Below are 14,082 nucleotides of genomic sequence, written 5' to 3' on the forward strand. Positions count from 1 at the left end.
GTAGAGCAACTGATTTGTATGCAAAAGCTCTCAGGCTCAGTCCTTGGCAACTCTAGGTAGCGCTGTGAAATACTCCCTGCTTGAAACATTTTAGGAGCTGCTGCCAGTCAGTGGACCAAGTGATACCTTCCTGTGTTCTTTGTTCCATTCCATACTAACATTCACATATAACATATCATGAGGATGGTTCGATGCACTCTTTAGTTTCTTGTCTTTCATTTGTACAAACAGAGTCCAGTATATCTTCAGAATTGCATGAGCCCTTATATCCCACTTTGAACAATTTAAGAAGGTTGTTGACAAACTGGAATTTGTATAGAGGAGGGCAACCAAGATGATCAAGGGTCTGGAAACCAAGCCTTACAAGGACTTGTTGAGGTTGCTAGGTATGTTTAGGCTGGTAAAAAGGAGACTGAGAGGAGATATGATAGCCATCTTCAAATATCTTAAGGGCTGTCACATGGAAGGTGGCGCAAGCTTGTTTTCTTCTGCCCTGGAGGGTAAGACCTAAGCCAATGACTTCAAGGAGATTCCGACTCAACATCAGAAAGAACTTTCTGACAGTAAGAGCTGTTCAACAGTGGAACAGACTTTCATGAGAGGTGGTGAACCATCCAATTGCTAGGAGTTTAGCATTCCAACATGTGTTCTCTCTTTCTAGGTGAGTGCAGCTGTCACGAGGGCTATGGCCCTGACCCTGTGCATCAACACTTGTGTGTGCGCAATGACTGGGGACACAGTGAAGGGTGAGTGCAAAGTATTCCAAATGGGAAAGGCAATAAAAGCTGGCAAATGGTAGTGGTGGTGGTGGTGACTGGCCTACCTGTTGCATCCAGACTGATCCCTGCTGGGCCACATAAATGTCCCAACCTGTCCAGCCTCCTGCTTTCCACCTTGGCCAAGTAGGTGCTTGCAGGTACAAACGCCACCCCACCACCCCTTCCCCACCACCCTGATTTAGAGAAGCTATCCCAGTTTCTGATTTGATCCCAGAATGTCCGACTTTTCCTTAGGATATCCCTATTTTCATTGGAGAAACGTTGGATTTATCTGATCCCTGAGCTGTCCGAAGGCAATCCTGTATAGGGAAGGTTTTTATTTCTATTTTCAATGTTTTTTTTTATTATGTTCTTTATATGTTGAAAGCTGCTCAGAGTGGCTGTGTGGGATATAAATAGAAAACATTATCATTATGGAATGGGATGTCCCTATTTTCATCCAAGAAATGTTGAGAGGATATGCTCACTGACTGAGCTCTGTCCCCTCCTTGAGAGTTTTTGCCCACCTGGGATGTGTCCTTGCACTCTGATAATGCCTCTTGCTTGTCCGGATGTAGTATAGAGAGGGATGTATGTGTGTGTGTCCAGAAACCATCCCACTATACAAATGTAAAGTTCTGTATTTATTGCTATGTCCATTTTTTGCTTCCGGACCAAGTCCCCATGAAGCGTGGCCCATGGATTGGAGAAGGTCCCCCATCCCTATTGTAGAGAAAGAACCAACGTTATGGCTTGTTATGACGCAGCTTCTTGCATTCCTACACTTGATTTGTGTGTCACATTGTGAGGCTACACTCTAAAATGTAGCATATAAATAAAATAAATGCTACCTCTCTGCTAACAGGTTCTCTCCTTTCCTGGTTTCATGAGATTCTTCTTTTTCCATATCTTTCAGGCCTTGGCCATATACAACACTGGAAAGGGGCTATGACTTGGTTACAGGAGAACAAGCACCTGAAAAAATACTCCGGTGAGTCATGCAACCTCTTCAAATGGACTTTTGGCAGATATGGGAGCTGCCAGCCAGTTTTTGTTTCATTCTGTCAGAACTTATTTACACAATCAGAACCAAGAAGTTGTTATCTTGGCATGTTATGTTGGGAAAGAAACATTCTACACAGAAACAGCAAAGATGTTTGTACCTTTAAGAACAGTTTCTGTAAGCTCTGGGCTGATTGGGTGCAGCTGGCCATGACTACAAAAGGAGAAAAGCTGCAGTTTGAACCCTGCTTGCAGGAAAAACACCCACAAGCTTTGTTGTTTGTTGTTTTGTAATAAAACCTTTATTTTATTTGGTTTTACACCGGTCTCATGGTGTCACAGTCTCTGTCATCTGCCACCAGTGGAAAAAAAAACCCTCCAACATGTTATTCTTCTTGTGCATTTCAGGATGTTTCAACTAGGTTCCCTTCCTGGCTACAATTGACAGACTCTCTCACTAAAGATGAGAGCCAGGCAACATGACTAATTTTCTCGGTGTTTAAACTATTCAGCTCACCCTATTAACAATGCTAGATGGGGCCATTTTAACTGTGTGGTAGCATTTCTTTATTTAACTGCAGCCAGGTGTTTTACTTATGTGAAGGATGCCCTATGTCTGCTTATTCCCATACTACTCCAGAGGTTGGTTTTAATGTATGCACTTGTTAAAATGTGCTTCTAGTTGTTAAAAAGTGACTAATAGGTAATAATAATAATAATAATAATAATAATAATAGAAATAAGGGGAACAATGAATCCCTTTCAGATGCATCTGGCTGGGTCTGGCCCTGTCTGATTCTTTACGCCAGAGCACTAAAGCCCACTACACCAGCTCCTGAGAGAAAATTTTGAGGTGGTTTGCCAGCCAAGAAGCAGAATTTATATTTCTTTGTGCATCAGGTTAGAGCCCACTTACTTGCTCTCATTGCCATCAGCGTTTGGCTGACAGGGACTTATGACAAGGCCTTTTCAGTTGTGGCATCTGGGTTGTGGGAATCCAGTACTTTGGGAAATTTGATGGGTCCTCTATATTTTAGTTTGTTGGAGTTTAATAAATCCTCTTCCGTTTCACCAAAGCTTGTGGGTTCAGCTTTTGTTTTCCCTGTTGCAAAATTGCCTTTTTGCTGTCCCTGACTGTTAGCTTTTCGTTCATTTTAAAAAAAAATGTAATCTGCCTAGAAAGCTCTTCTGGGAACCAATTGAGTTGAGGTAAATAATGTTATTAAAAAAGCAAACCATGTGATTCTCCTCTTGATTGCATAAAATATTCCAGCACAACAGACACCATAGTGTAGGTCAGGGGTCAGCAAACTTTTTCATCAGGGGGCCAGTCCTCTGTCCCTCAGACCTTGTGGGGGGCCGGACTATATTTTGAAAAACATAAATACCCTGCAAGCTGGTCCTGCAGCTGTCACCAGGCCTGGAGGAGGAATGCACTCTGCATGTGCTCAGGAGCACGTCTCGGTGGCGCCTGCTCACCGGCGTTGTCAGCGAGCAGCAGCCACTCCATTGGCCCATCCCCGTGGAGCTACCAGGAGGTGTGCACCATGTGCTGCAGCCCGTTGTCCGAGGCCAGGTCGGTGGGCAGGCAGCACATGCGGGGCGCCGGGCAGGTGGCGCGCAGCTCGCTCTCCAGGTGCTTCAGTGCGGCTGCCAAGCGTGCCACCAGCAGCAGCATCAAGCCGGGCACCAGGTGTGGGGCCAGCAGGCACGCCAAGCTCTGGCTGAAGCCCCATGACGCGCTCGTCATGATGCCCATGGCACAGCTGAGACTTGCCGCCTGCCCGCCGGCCTCTCCGTCCATGGCCATGCTGGGTTTACCTCAGTGCGTGGGCAGCGAGGTTTCAGACTGGCTGCAGCCAATCCGAAGCCGCACCAGTGTCGTCACCCACCCAGAGCCGTCCGCGGCTTTGGATTGGCTGCAGGAGCTTCCTGCAGCCAATCCGAAGCTGCACCAGCATCGCCGCCCACCCAGGCATCCGCAGAGGGCGGGGACTGACCGAGCAGGCGGCAGGGTCTGCGAGCAGGATTGACGAGCCTGGGGGGGGGGGCACATCCAGCCCCTGGGCCTTAGTTTGCCAACCCCTGGTGTAGGTGGACCTGTTCATATTTTCCTCCATCCCTAATGATTACTGCTGCTTCTCAGGACAGGGAACAAAACACAAGTTACAAGGTAGGCAGTGAATGCCAGCGACCTATAAAATATATTAATTATAAAAAAGATATAAATAAATGAGTCTTTAAAATGAACCTCAAAAGGCAAAGTCTTTCCATGATTTCAGGAACACCACTAAGAAAGCCCTATGAAGTGGCCCTGAGATGGATAAATTCCGTATTCTGTTAGAAGATTGTCTGTGCAAATGGGATGCTGACTCACCATCTTGCCTGCCTTCTTCCTTCCAACCAGTCCAGGAACCTGTCAGCTTCCCCCTCCATCTCAGGGTTACCTCTTGCAGAACTCAGCAGGGAGGAAGAGGGTGGGGACAAAACCAGAATTAGTTGGCTCTGGTGGTCTTTTTCTCTGGGTCCACCTACTGTTTGTTACCCTCCCTGTCTTCCACCCTACTAGTACCAGTGGTCACCAGCCACCATGAAATCTTAAGGAACAAACAAGTCTATAAGGTTCAGCACTTCTGTCAGTAATTAATTTGCAAGTAGCAAAAAGCTCAAGTATTCTGTGTTAAAAAGAGCACCAAGTTTGGGAACTAGAGCAACCAGAGTCTGTGTAGAATGTAGAGAATGTAGGCACCATTCTCATCTTCTGCTCTTTTTTGAAGGTCCACCTACAGCCTAGGCCAGGGTCTCTGGCTGCCTGTTAGCAAGAGCTTTGTGGTTCCTCCGGTGGAGCTTTCTATAAATCCGCTGGCCAGCTGCAAAACAGATGTCCTGGTGACCGAAGATCCATCAGATGTCAGGTAAGGATGATACTCCCTGCACTGTGGATGAGGGAAGGTCACAGTACCCATTTAGGTTTCTAAAATGGAGTGAGCTGTTGCAGTGAAACCTCTACCTAGGCGTCTCTCTCTGCCTGGGACACATGCTGATTTACCTGAAGAGCCCCCATATTATGCTGTTAACGATACCCTTGATATTTATAGTGATACGAACTTATTCCTTTGTAGAGATGGGAGATGTGTTGTTTTTCTCTTGGCTTTTCTGCAGTTGTACTCCAGGCTAGAGAGCCTGGGTTGTGCACAGACACATCTGATAATATTTAAACAAAGAGGGCTTCCTGCAGATACTGTCTTACCATGCATCGGGGCCCTTAGGGTGGTGGCCGTTTCCCTTTGGGAATTCCCTGCCATTAAATATTAGACAGGCACTGTCTGTGTTATAATTCTGGCACTGACTGAAGACTTCAGTTTTTCAACAAGCCTTATAAGTAAAAATATTTCCCCCTACTGCTTCTGCAGTGAAATTGTTTTTGATGTTTTGATTGTTTTATCACTTGTGTCTTTGCTGTCCAGGGCTCCTTTGGGAAGAATGGCATAATATAAATTTAATAATAAAATAAAAAATAAATTTAAAGGTTATTTTTGCTGTGGTGTGAGCTCTGTGCTGCTGCCCCCTCCCCTGTTTCAAGCAAGCACTTTGGCTCTTCAGATAATATCAATCCTGCTCTAAATGCTTTTGCTATCCTTATATCAAATACTGTTATTTTCCTATTCAGGTGATGTGCATGGTTAGCTCATCAAACCTTTCCTTGGCATCTGTATATTTTAAATTATAAATAGTTCAGATTATAACCGTATTGGCCCGAATATAAGCTGCACCTTTAAAATTGGAGGGGGAAGAGGAAGGAAGGAAGGAAGGAAGGAAGGAAGGAAGGAAAGAAAGAAAGAAAGAAAGAAAGAAAGAAAGAAAGAAAGAAAGAAAGAAAGAAACTCAGAATATAAGCCGCTCCATTCCTCACTGCTCCTGGCTGCATACTGGGGGGCGGGGGGAGCCACGTTGCATTGCCGGTGGCCTTTCCCCTTCCTCACTCTCTCCTTTCCCGGCCTTGGGGGAGAGGACGGGGGACCATGAACAGGGCAGGCACTGCTTTGCTGCACTCCTGGGGCTGTTTGCCCCACGCTCCTGGCTGCATACTGTAAGGTCGCGAATATAAGCCACGCTTTAACTTTTCACGGCCAGAGTTTGGTGAAAAAGTGAGGCTTATATTCAGGGCAATATGGTATTATTTCCCTTTGTTGTTGTTGAAAAACTGCTCCAAGAGGGAGTGAAGGTTGTTTCATGATTGACATAAGGGACAGCGAATCAGTGCTGTTCACAACTGTGCTCTGGGAAGAGGTTACGAGGGATTAATAAAATGGCTCCATAATTATGATAGTGAGCTAAGTTATGCACAAGAGCTTGCTTCTAAACGTGTGTGTGTGTGTATGCCAGTCCACATCCATAGAAAATCTCTTAGAATTTGCATATGAGAACTCATAATTTGGATTGTTTTGAAACTCCAAATTCAGGTTCAGGTGTTACTTTCCATTGCAAGTTAGGCAGGCTTGGTAGTAGACAAGGCTACAAATTTTTACCCAGTTAAGAAATAATTATAAATGCTCCCACTTCCCAGACAACAGCAATGGTGTCCTGCCTCATAGGCTAACTGGTTTGCCATGCATAAAATTAAATGCATCACTTGTGCTTCTATGTCCAAAGCTAGTTGATGAACACTTGGATTGATAACGCACTATTTAGATTCAACACTATTGGGGGGGGACTATTTAAATACTCATTGGCAGGTGGTTAATCTTGCCCATAAGGAAAACAACAACAGTAGAGACAGGAATATGAGAGAGCTGCAGAAGGTGTGTGGTTGTGCCTCTCAAGAAGAGAACCACAACTTTAGAATACAAGATGTGAAAAAACTGGAGACTCAGATGCAACAAAGGGGAAATAGTTAACTGAACACCTTGGTGACACACAGCAGATGTTAAATTATTTAACATTTAATAAATGTGGTAATAAATATTTGATGTTGAATTATGGAAGGCTCCACAAATACATTGGGAACCAAAGAGTGATCTATTGTGTCTGTATTCAAACCTGAGCTCTTCTCAGGTGGAGCTCAGCCTGAAAGACGGAATTGGTGTAGCATTCAATGATTTCTCCATATCTTTTTACTTGAAAGTAATCTTGATCACAGCTGCATAAGCTGCTGTGGAGATGTTAGTCTAGAATTAAGAGCTGGGTCTCTGTGTTTTGTTCACATTGCAAGAAACAGCCAAAAGTTTATCTCTTCCCTCCTCAGTTTTTACCCCCTCCTTCACCATTTTCTTCATTATATTGTTATTATTAAAGCACTTCTTACATAAGTGCCTAAGGCAATTTGCAGATACTTCATAAAAACAGCTAAAATGGATTTATAAGCAGTACAAAAGCAACTGAAAATAGGTTTTAAAACAATAGAGAATTAACACCTAAGGCAGAGGAGACCATTTCACCTAGCTAGGAAAGTTTGTTGAGACAAAAGTGTCCTCAGCTGCTCCTGATGAGTACAGATAGTACTTTCCTGAAACAATTTAGATTGTTATCTTCAGATTATTCCTTCCTCAAACAAAAATTGCAGATATTGTTGAACATCTATAATGGGGGTGGGGGTAGCCAACATGGTGCCCACCAGATCCATCATTCCTGACCCATGACCTGGCAGGCTGGGGCTGATGGTAGCTTGAGTCTATATTTAGGTTGGTCAGAAGGTGGATCAGGATCTACTGGTAGATGTATGACAAGCAGAAGATCAGCAAGGGTTTCTTGCTCCCAATTCTTTAAAGGCAGGAATATATATATATATATACACTTCCACCCCACTGTGTAAACCAGGATACTGAAAGGAAGAAATCTAGCAGAAGTGAACTTTTGTGTGAAAGGCCTGCACACAAAAATTACTGAAAGCAAAATTACCGGCTTAGAATGTGCTCAGATGTACCTGTTCTTTCATTCTAACCTGGTATCTTTTGCACTTGGCACTGGTTGGCGGATCTTAGGGTTTCTAGGAAAGCAACAACAGTGTAGTAGGTTTGGCAAGCCAGAAGACTGTCACCCACACCCCAGATCAATGACATCTGTAAGGCAGCAGGCTGGGGAAGCCTGATGTAAGCTCTGTACAAGTTGTTGTCCCAGGCTGATCTTTCACTCTCTCTGGCAGGGATCTTCTTTTCTCTGATATCCATTGGAATACAAGACCTGCTTGCGAGGTTCCTTGGAGCACAGCCTGGCTTTGTTTCCCAGACTTATTTTATACCTGCCATTGAACTGGATTCTCTACTGACCATGTTATGACATGTTGCCTTAGCAGCAAGGCCGCCAGGGCATTCCTCTCTCCTCCTCTGTAGGCATCTAGCATCCCCACCCCCAGCCCTTACCTGTGAGCACACCATATTCCTCTAGGCCTCTTATTAGCCTGACACCTTTGCCTGAAGGTCATGCTTTGCTAAGAGCTTAATGGAGGAAAATTGTCAAGCACCTGCATTGTGAAAATACTTAAGTTCTTTATAGCTCTCAGGGTGAAGGTCTCAGCATGACCCTTCTATCTTAATGAAGGTGTCTTGAGTGCAGCAGATATGTGTGGTGGGGGGGATGCTGATCTGCTTTTGTGTGCTGGTTCAGAAAAGCATTCTGCTTTCTAGAGATGATGGTATTTATAAAGGGTGTTTGTGTGTAGGATTGTTTGGATTATTGAGACTTCGTGAATTGGAATAATTACATGTCTTAAGCACAATTCCAGGTTCAGACAAAATGTCAAGTTAAAATTTGGCTTAGCTACAGTCCTGCAGCAACCTAGAAAGCCCAGGAAGCAGCAGCAAAGAATGTGCAAGCTCCCTCCAGAAACCAGCATATTTATGCAATAACAGTACACCGTGATTTGGGTTACCATGACATGCAAACCAGGACTAATTACTAGTGTCTGTTCATTGCAGGAACACTAAACTGTGTGCAGAAGAGATAGTGGAGGGTGTATGGTTACTTAAGATCCATTCTGCACATGTGCTAGGGAAGCGGTGTGCTTAGGGTATTTCCCGATACATCTTTCTCGTAGCTTTGTACATTATTTTCATTAATTTATGCATATCTGTGCACATCTTTGGGTTGGAGAACTGCATGACACAATGTGGAGAAGCTCAATGTTTCCAGAGATAAGCTGCACACCATGTTGCTTATTGTGAATTAGGCAAGTCTGCATGGAAATGAAAACTGAATGGCTTTCTCTCCATCCCTGTGAAGGGAAACTCGGGGGGGGGGGGGATACCTGAATCCCCTACAAAATTTCTTCTTCTTTTTTTAAAGAGTTAAGGAATCTTTTGCATTTTCTGCCTTACTGCTTCAAAGCCTGTTGCATTTGCTCACTTTGCCCTCTTATTCTCACGTTACACATTGGGAACTTGAGGGCTACTTGCTCTGCCACCAGTTCTAAAAAGACAATGTTTCTGTAATATTATTTATTTAATTCTTAGCATCTGCAGACATAAATCACAGGAGCCAGAGCCTTAGCTGTTGTGGTGACATGACTTATGGCTCTATCGTTATAGTAACTGTGGAGAGATAGAAAGGCCCTGCACTTGCCTGGCATGCTCTAGAGGAGCTTTGACGGGAGGATCAGCTGGAAGGGTGTTTTCTCTTTAGCTTGCTGCAGATTCATCTTACTTTTTTCCTCTAGAGTGAACTCACTTGCTTTTGGTTCATTGCATGGTCTCTGGCATTACACGCCCCCCCCCTCCATTGGAAGGGAAAATATGCTGATTGGTGGTAGGGTGCGTAGATTAGCTCTGATGCCCTTTAAACATGCCCTCCTTAAAATTGACTTTGCCAGAGGGTCTTTGGATATTTCGATCTGGTGGCATGATTCAAACTCAGACTTGGACAGGATCTTGTTGCAGATCCCTGGAGACAAGTAAATGTCTTTCAGACTCTGTTCTCCTTAAAATGGGAGCAATAGCTATCTACCTCAAGAATTCTCGTGAGGGTAAAATATCACAATGGTGTAAAACAATTTGCCTATCACACCCCCACCCCCGCTTGTGAATAATTGAATACCACACTGCCTCCCTACCATCTTTCAGGGAGGGGCTATTGCTCAGTGACAGAGCACATGCTTTGCAAACAGGTGGTCACAGGTCCAAACCTTCCCATCAAAAGGATCAGATAGTAGATGACGGGAAAAACCTTGCCCTGAGATCCTGGAGAGTTGCTATCCGTCAGAGAAGGCAGTACTAGACTGTCAGACAAATCAACTCATTTTAAGGCAACTACCTGTTTTCCTTGGCGGATTTCAATCACATCTATAAAAGAATGAAAGAAAGAAATTAAGAAAGAAAGAAAGAAAGAAAGAAAGAAAGAAAGAAAGAAAGAAAGACCACCACTACTACTTATTATGATTATGATTAGAATTTATATACTGTCCTATACTCGCAGGTCTCAGGGCAGTTCACAGAATAAAATCAAAATAGAAAACCACAAAATAAATGATCAAAATAAAAACAACAACAACCCAATAACTCCCCTCCAAAAAACCCCACATTTTAAAAGGGCATCAGATGTAAAAGATCTTCTGAACTAAGGCAGCACTTAAAGAAAGTATTAAAGAGAAAGTGAGATAGAAAGCAATAGGTAAATTGAATTAACCACCAGCTTCATTCCTAAAATAGAGCAATGGTGCTTCCAGGGGGAAAAAGCTTGGGAGAGATTTCCATAGTTGGGATGCAGCCATAGATAAAGACTTGTGCCTCCAGTTGCTGCCCATGTGATCTTCGCAGTGAAAGAGGGCTTAAAGAGGAGAGCCTCTTCTGAAGATCTCATAATTTAGAGTGCTAGAAAATGATTGCCAGTGCTTTTAGAACTTTGTAATGCCACCTTTTGGCTTCGGGACATTTTGTACACCTGTCTGAAAGAGTAGCTTCCTGCACAACCCTTTTTTTTTTTTTTTTTTTTTTGCTTCTAGTGCCACTGAAAGAAAATGGCTTAGCTTTGAGCAAGTCCTTTATCAGACCCTTTAATCAATGGTTACATTGAACCGTAGAGGGAGCTCCCTTCAAAGTCTATTGCTCTGTCAATAACAGCATCAACCGCCTCCGATAAAGGCATCCCTGCACTCCTGACAGCAGGCACCAGTGATGAATGGCAGATTTAACATGATGGAGCAAATTGATCATTGCATTGCCGGACATCGCTTCACGTCACAGTGGTGCTGTCATCACCAGAGATAAATGTCCCATGCTGGGGAGATTACAGTTTCCTGGCCTTTGCTGTAAGCCATAGTGATTACCTTGGTATAAGTCCGTAGATCAGGAAAATACCTTCCAGCGAAATGGTAGAACTTGCCCAGCATTGGTACTGTAGTGCTTGTGGATATAATTGAATATTTAATTGGCACTGTCAATGTGCTCAGTAATGTATACAACAGTAAAGTGGCATGAATTGTGTTCATACAGTTTGTGGCATAAGCCAGGCATGTAAGCAAGCAGAGAAGATTGAATCATAGAATCATAGAATTCTACAATTAGGGCACTGAGGGTCATCTAGTCCAACCCCCTGCAGTGCATGAAACTCTGCTAAAGCATCCATGATAGATGGCCATCCAACCTCTGCTTAAATACCTCCAAAGAAGGAGAGTCTACCACCTCTTGTGAGTCTGTTCCACTGCTAAACAGCTCTTACTGTCAGAAAGTTTTTCTGAATGTTTAGTTGGAATCTCCTTTCTTGCAACTTGAAGCCATTGCCTTGAGTCTTGCCCTCTAGAGCAGGAGAAAACAAGCATGCTCCCTCTTCTATATGGCAGCACTTAAGATATTTGAAGAGGGCTATCATATATTTTCCCAGGCTCCTCTTTTCCAGGCTAAACTTACCCAGCTCCTTCAAGCACTCCTCGTAAGGCTTAGTTTCCAGACCCTTGATCATCTTGGTTGCCCTCCTCTGCACATGTTCCAGCTTGTCAACAGCCTTCTTAAATTGTGGTGCCAGAATTTGACACAGTATTCCAGGTGTGGTCTGACCAAGGCAGAATAGAGTGGGACTATTACTTCCCTCGATTGGGACACTATATTTCTGTTGATGCAGCCTAAAATGGCCTTAGTTGGGGTTTTTTGCTGCTGCATCAGCCTGTTGACTCATGTTAAGTTTGTGGTCCACCAAGACCCCTAGATCCTTTCACAGGTACTTTCTCTTTTCCATTTCTTATACATGTCCTTCTTAAATCTTAGGTTATCTGTAAGCTTCTTATGCAACCACACAGATGTTTTTAGATGTCTCATGCTCTCTTGTTAAAATTGTCTGCATTTGTACCTTCAATCTTTCACCTTTAAGAAACTCCCACCATCTTGAGCTACCTGCTCTTTGAATATTTCTGACCATGGGATCTCACCCAGTAGCTCCTTAAGATTTTTTGAAATTGGCCTTCTTAAAGTCTAGAGTGCATGTCTGACTACACTCAGCTTTTACTTACCTCTGCATAATGAAACCCAAGAGCACATGATCACTTCCTCTGAAGGTTCTCAGTACTTTGTTGATCAGTTCCTTCCCATTTGTGAGGACTAGGCCCAAGACAGATGATCTCCTTGTTGCTTCTTCTGTCTTCTGGGAAATGATATTGTCAGTAAGGCAATGGAGGAATTTGTTGGACCTTGCATTTTTATCAGAGTTTGACTTTGAACAGATATCTGGGTAGTGTTAATTGACCAACTGACAACTGAGCTAAGCTGCTTCTCCAAGCCAAATAGGACAACAATTGGGTATTCAAGTCAGCTGAACCTTGTCCTACCCGCTTTTGCTCCCCTGATTGGTGGGCATGGAGTGCAGTCCTTGTATGGACTTGTTCTTCTCAGACCTTGCATTTATTCCTATTAAACAAACAAGCAGACTGATGCTCTAATTCTTTTTCACTCCAGAAGTCCAGTATGCCTCTTCTTTAATTTTTATCTTCTGATGGCCTAATTTAATATTTTTCCAGTTCTTTGTGATGTTTTTATTTTAAGGGTTCCAACATATCTCAGTGTCATACTAATCAACAGTCCATTTTCCTCAATTCTTCTCTCTTCTCCCCTTCCAGTTCTTCGGAAAACTAACTTTGGGTACATTAGCAGCCTTCTCTATTTGTAAATCCACTCCCCCAGCAATCTCATTAAGCAACCTCTTAAAGTCACAGCTGGCAGGAGAAAACGTGTCTTGCCTTGTCACTAACACCTCTTGTAATTCAATTTATTCATCTATTAGCTGTTCATTTTTCTCTGAGCATCAGAAATATTTTGAGCACAGGGTCTGCAGATTCAACATGATGAGGCAAAAATGGCCCCTCTCTGTCGTCTGCAGATTCCACTTCTCCTATTTTTCTAATCAACAAGCTAATCTTTCTGTTGAATTCTTCCTTTACTTCTCGGATTACTTCTCAGAATTCAGATTGCAATGCCACTCGCTGCTCATTAAGCAACACTTGCAAAGGATCTTCTAGGATCAGTGAGATATTCTGATCAATCCTCATTTACTACCTCTCCCTCCCCCTTAAGGATTTATAACGCAGCTGTAAGTTCCACAAAGAGATGAAGACTTACGGACTTGCAGAAGATGTACAACTTAAATTACAGACAATAAAGAGTCATAGTCTGTTGATATCTTTAATGGCAATAGATCCTTTAATGCTTCTTGAGAAAGATTCCAGCCTGTAGGATTGTCGTTTTAAGCTGTCCACAGATCTCTTATCTCTTATTTGTGTGCTTTTTATAAAGAATTATTTTTCTATTTCTTCCTCAATTCATTCTATAGCTAAGAAAATAATGTGTTGCAAGCCAAGTGTCCATAGCAGGCTGTTGTGTAGTTTGGGCAAGGTTTTAATTTTCTTGGCTTCAGAGCTGTTCTGCTCACCCAGGGTCCCAGACTTGCTGTCTTCCGGACCCTCCTGTGAGACACAGCTCTTAGAAAACTTCAAGAGGATGACCACATGTTTCACTCCTGACCCTGGAATGAATTTTCTGGCAGCTGGAAAACTTCTCAGCCACCATAAACCCCACACAGCTACCGGTATCTCTTTCAGCATGGAAGCTAATAAGAGACTTCTAACTCACCACCATACCTCATTTGAACACCAATTTTTACCAAATACAGTTGTACCTCGGAAGTCGATTGGAATCCGTTCCAGAAGTTCGTTCAACTTCTAAAATGTTCAGAAAGCAAGGCACGGCTTCCGATTGGCTGCAGGAAGCTTTAGCCTAGCCTTTAGGTTTAACTGAAGAGTGTGTGTTAACTTCTGCACATGCCTTTTTGTACACATCTGATGAAATGGGCTGCAGCCTATGAGATTTCATCCCATAATTAATTTCCTAGTCTTTAAAGTTCCTCAGCC

At 43.3% G+C, this 14,082-nt stretch overlaps 1 protein-coding gene across 2 annotated transcripts in view; it reads left to right on the forward strand.

The window, feature by feature from the left end:
- ASTN2 (astrotactin 2) overlaps positions 1 to 14,082 on the forward strand; it is a 656,733-nt gene that overhangs the window by 354,209 nt on the left and 288,442 nt on the right. For both annotated transcript variants that reach the window (XM_083422898.1, XM_083422897.1), the window contains exons 8-10: positions 662 to 746; positions 1,675 to 1,749; positions 4,538 to 4,675. In XM_083422898.1, coding sequence (XP_083279024.1) covers positions 662 to 746; positions 1,675 to 1,749; positions 4,538 to 4,675 — 298 coding nt within the window. The remainder of the gene's footprint in view (positions 1 to 661; positions 747 to 1,674; positions 1,750 to 4,537; positions 4,676 to 14,082) is intronic.

This window comes from Podarcis tiliguerta (assembly GCF_965153285.1).
Source record: "Podarcis tiliguerta genome assembly, chromosome: Z".
In the NCBI taxonomy this organism is placed as follows: domain Eukaryota; kingdom Metazoa; phylum Chordata; class Lepidosauria; order Squamata; family Lacertidae; genus Podarcis; species Podarcis tiliguerta.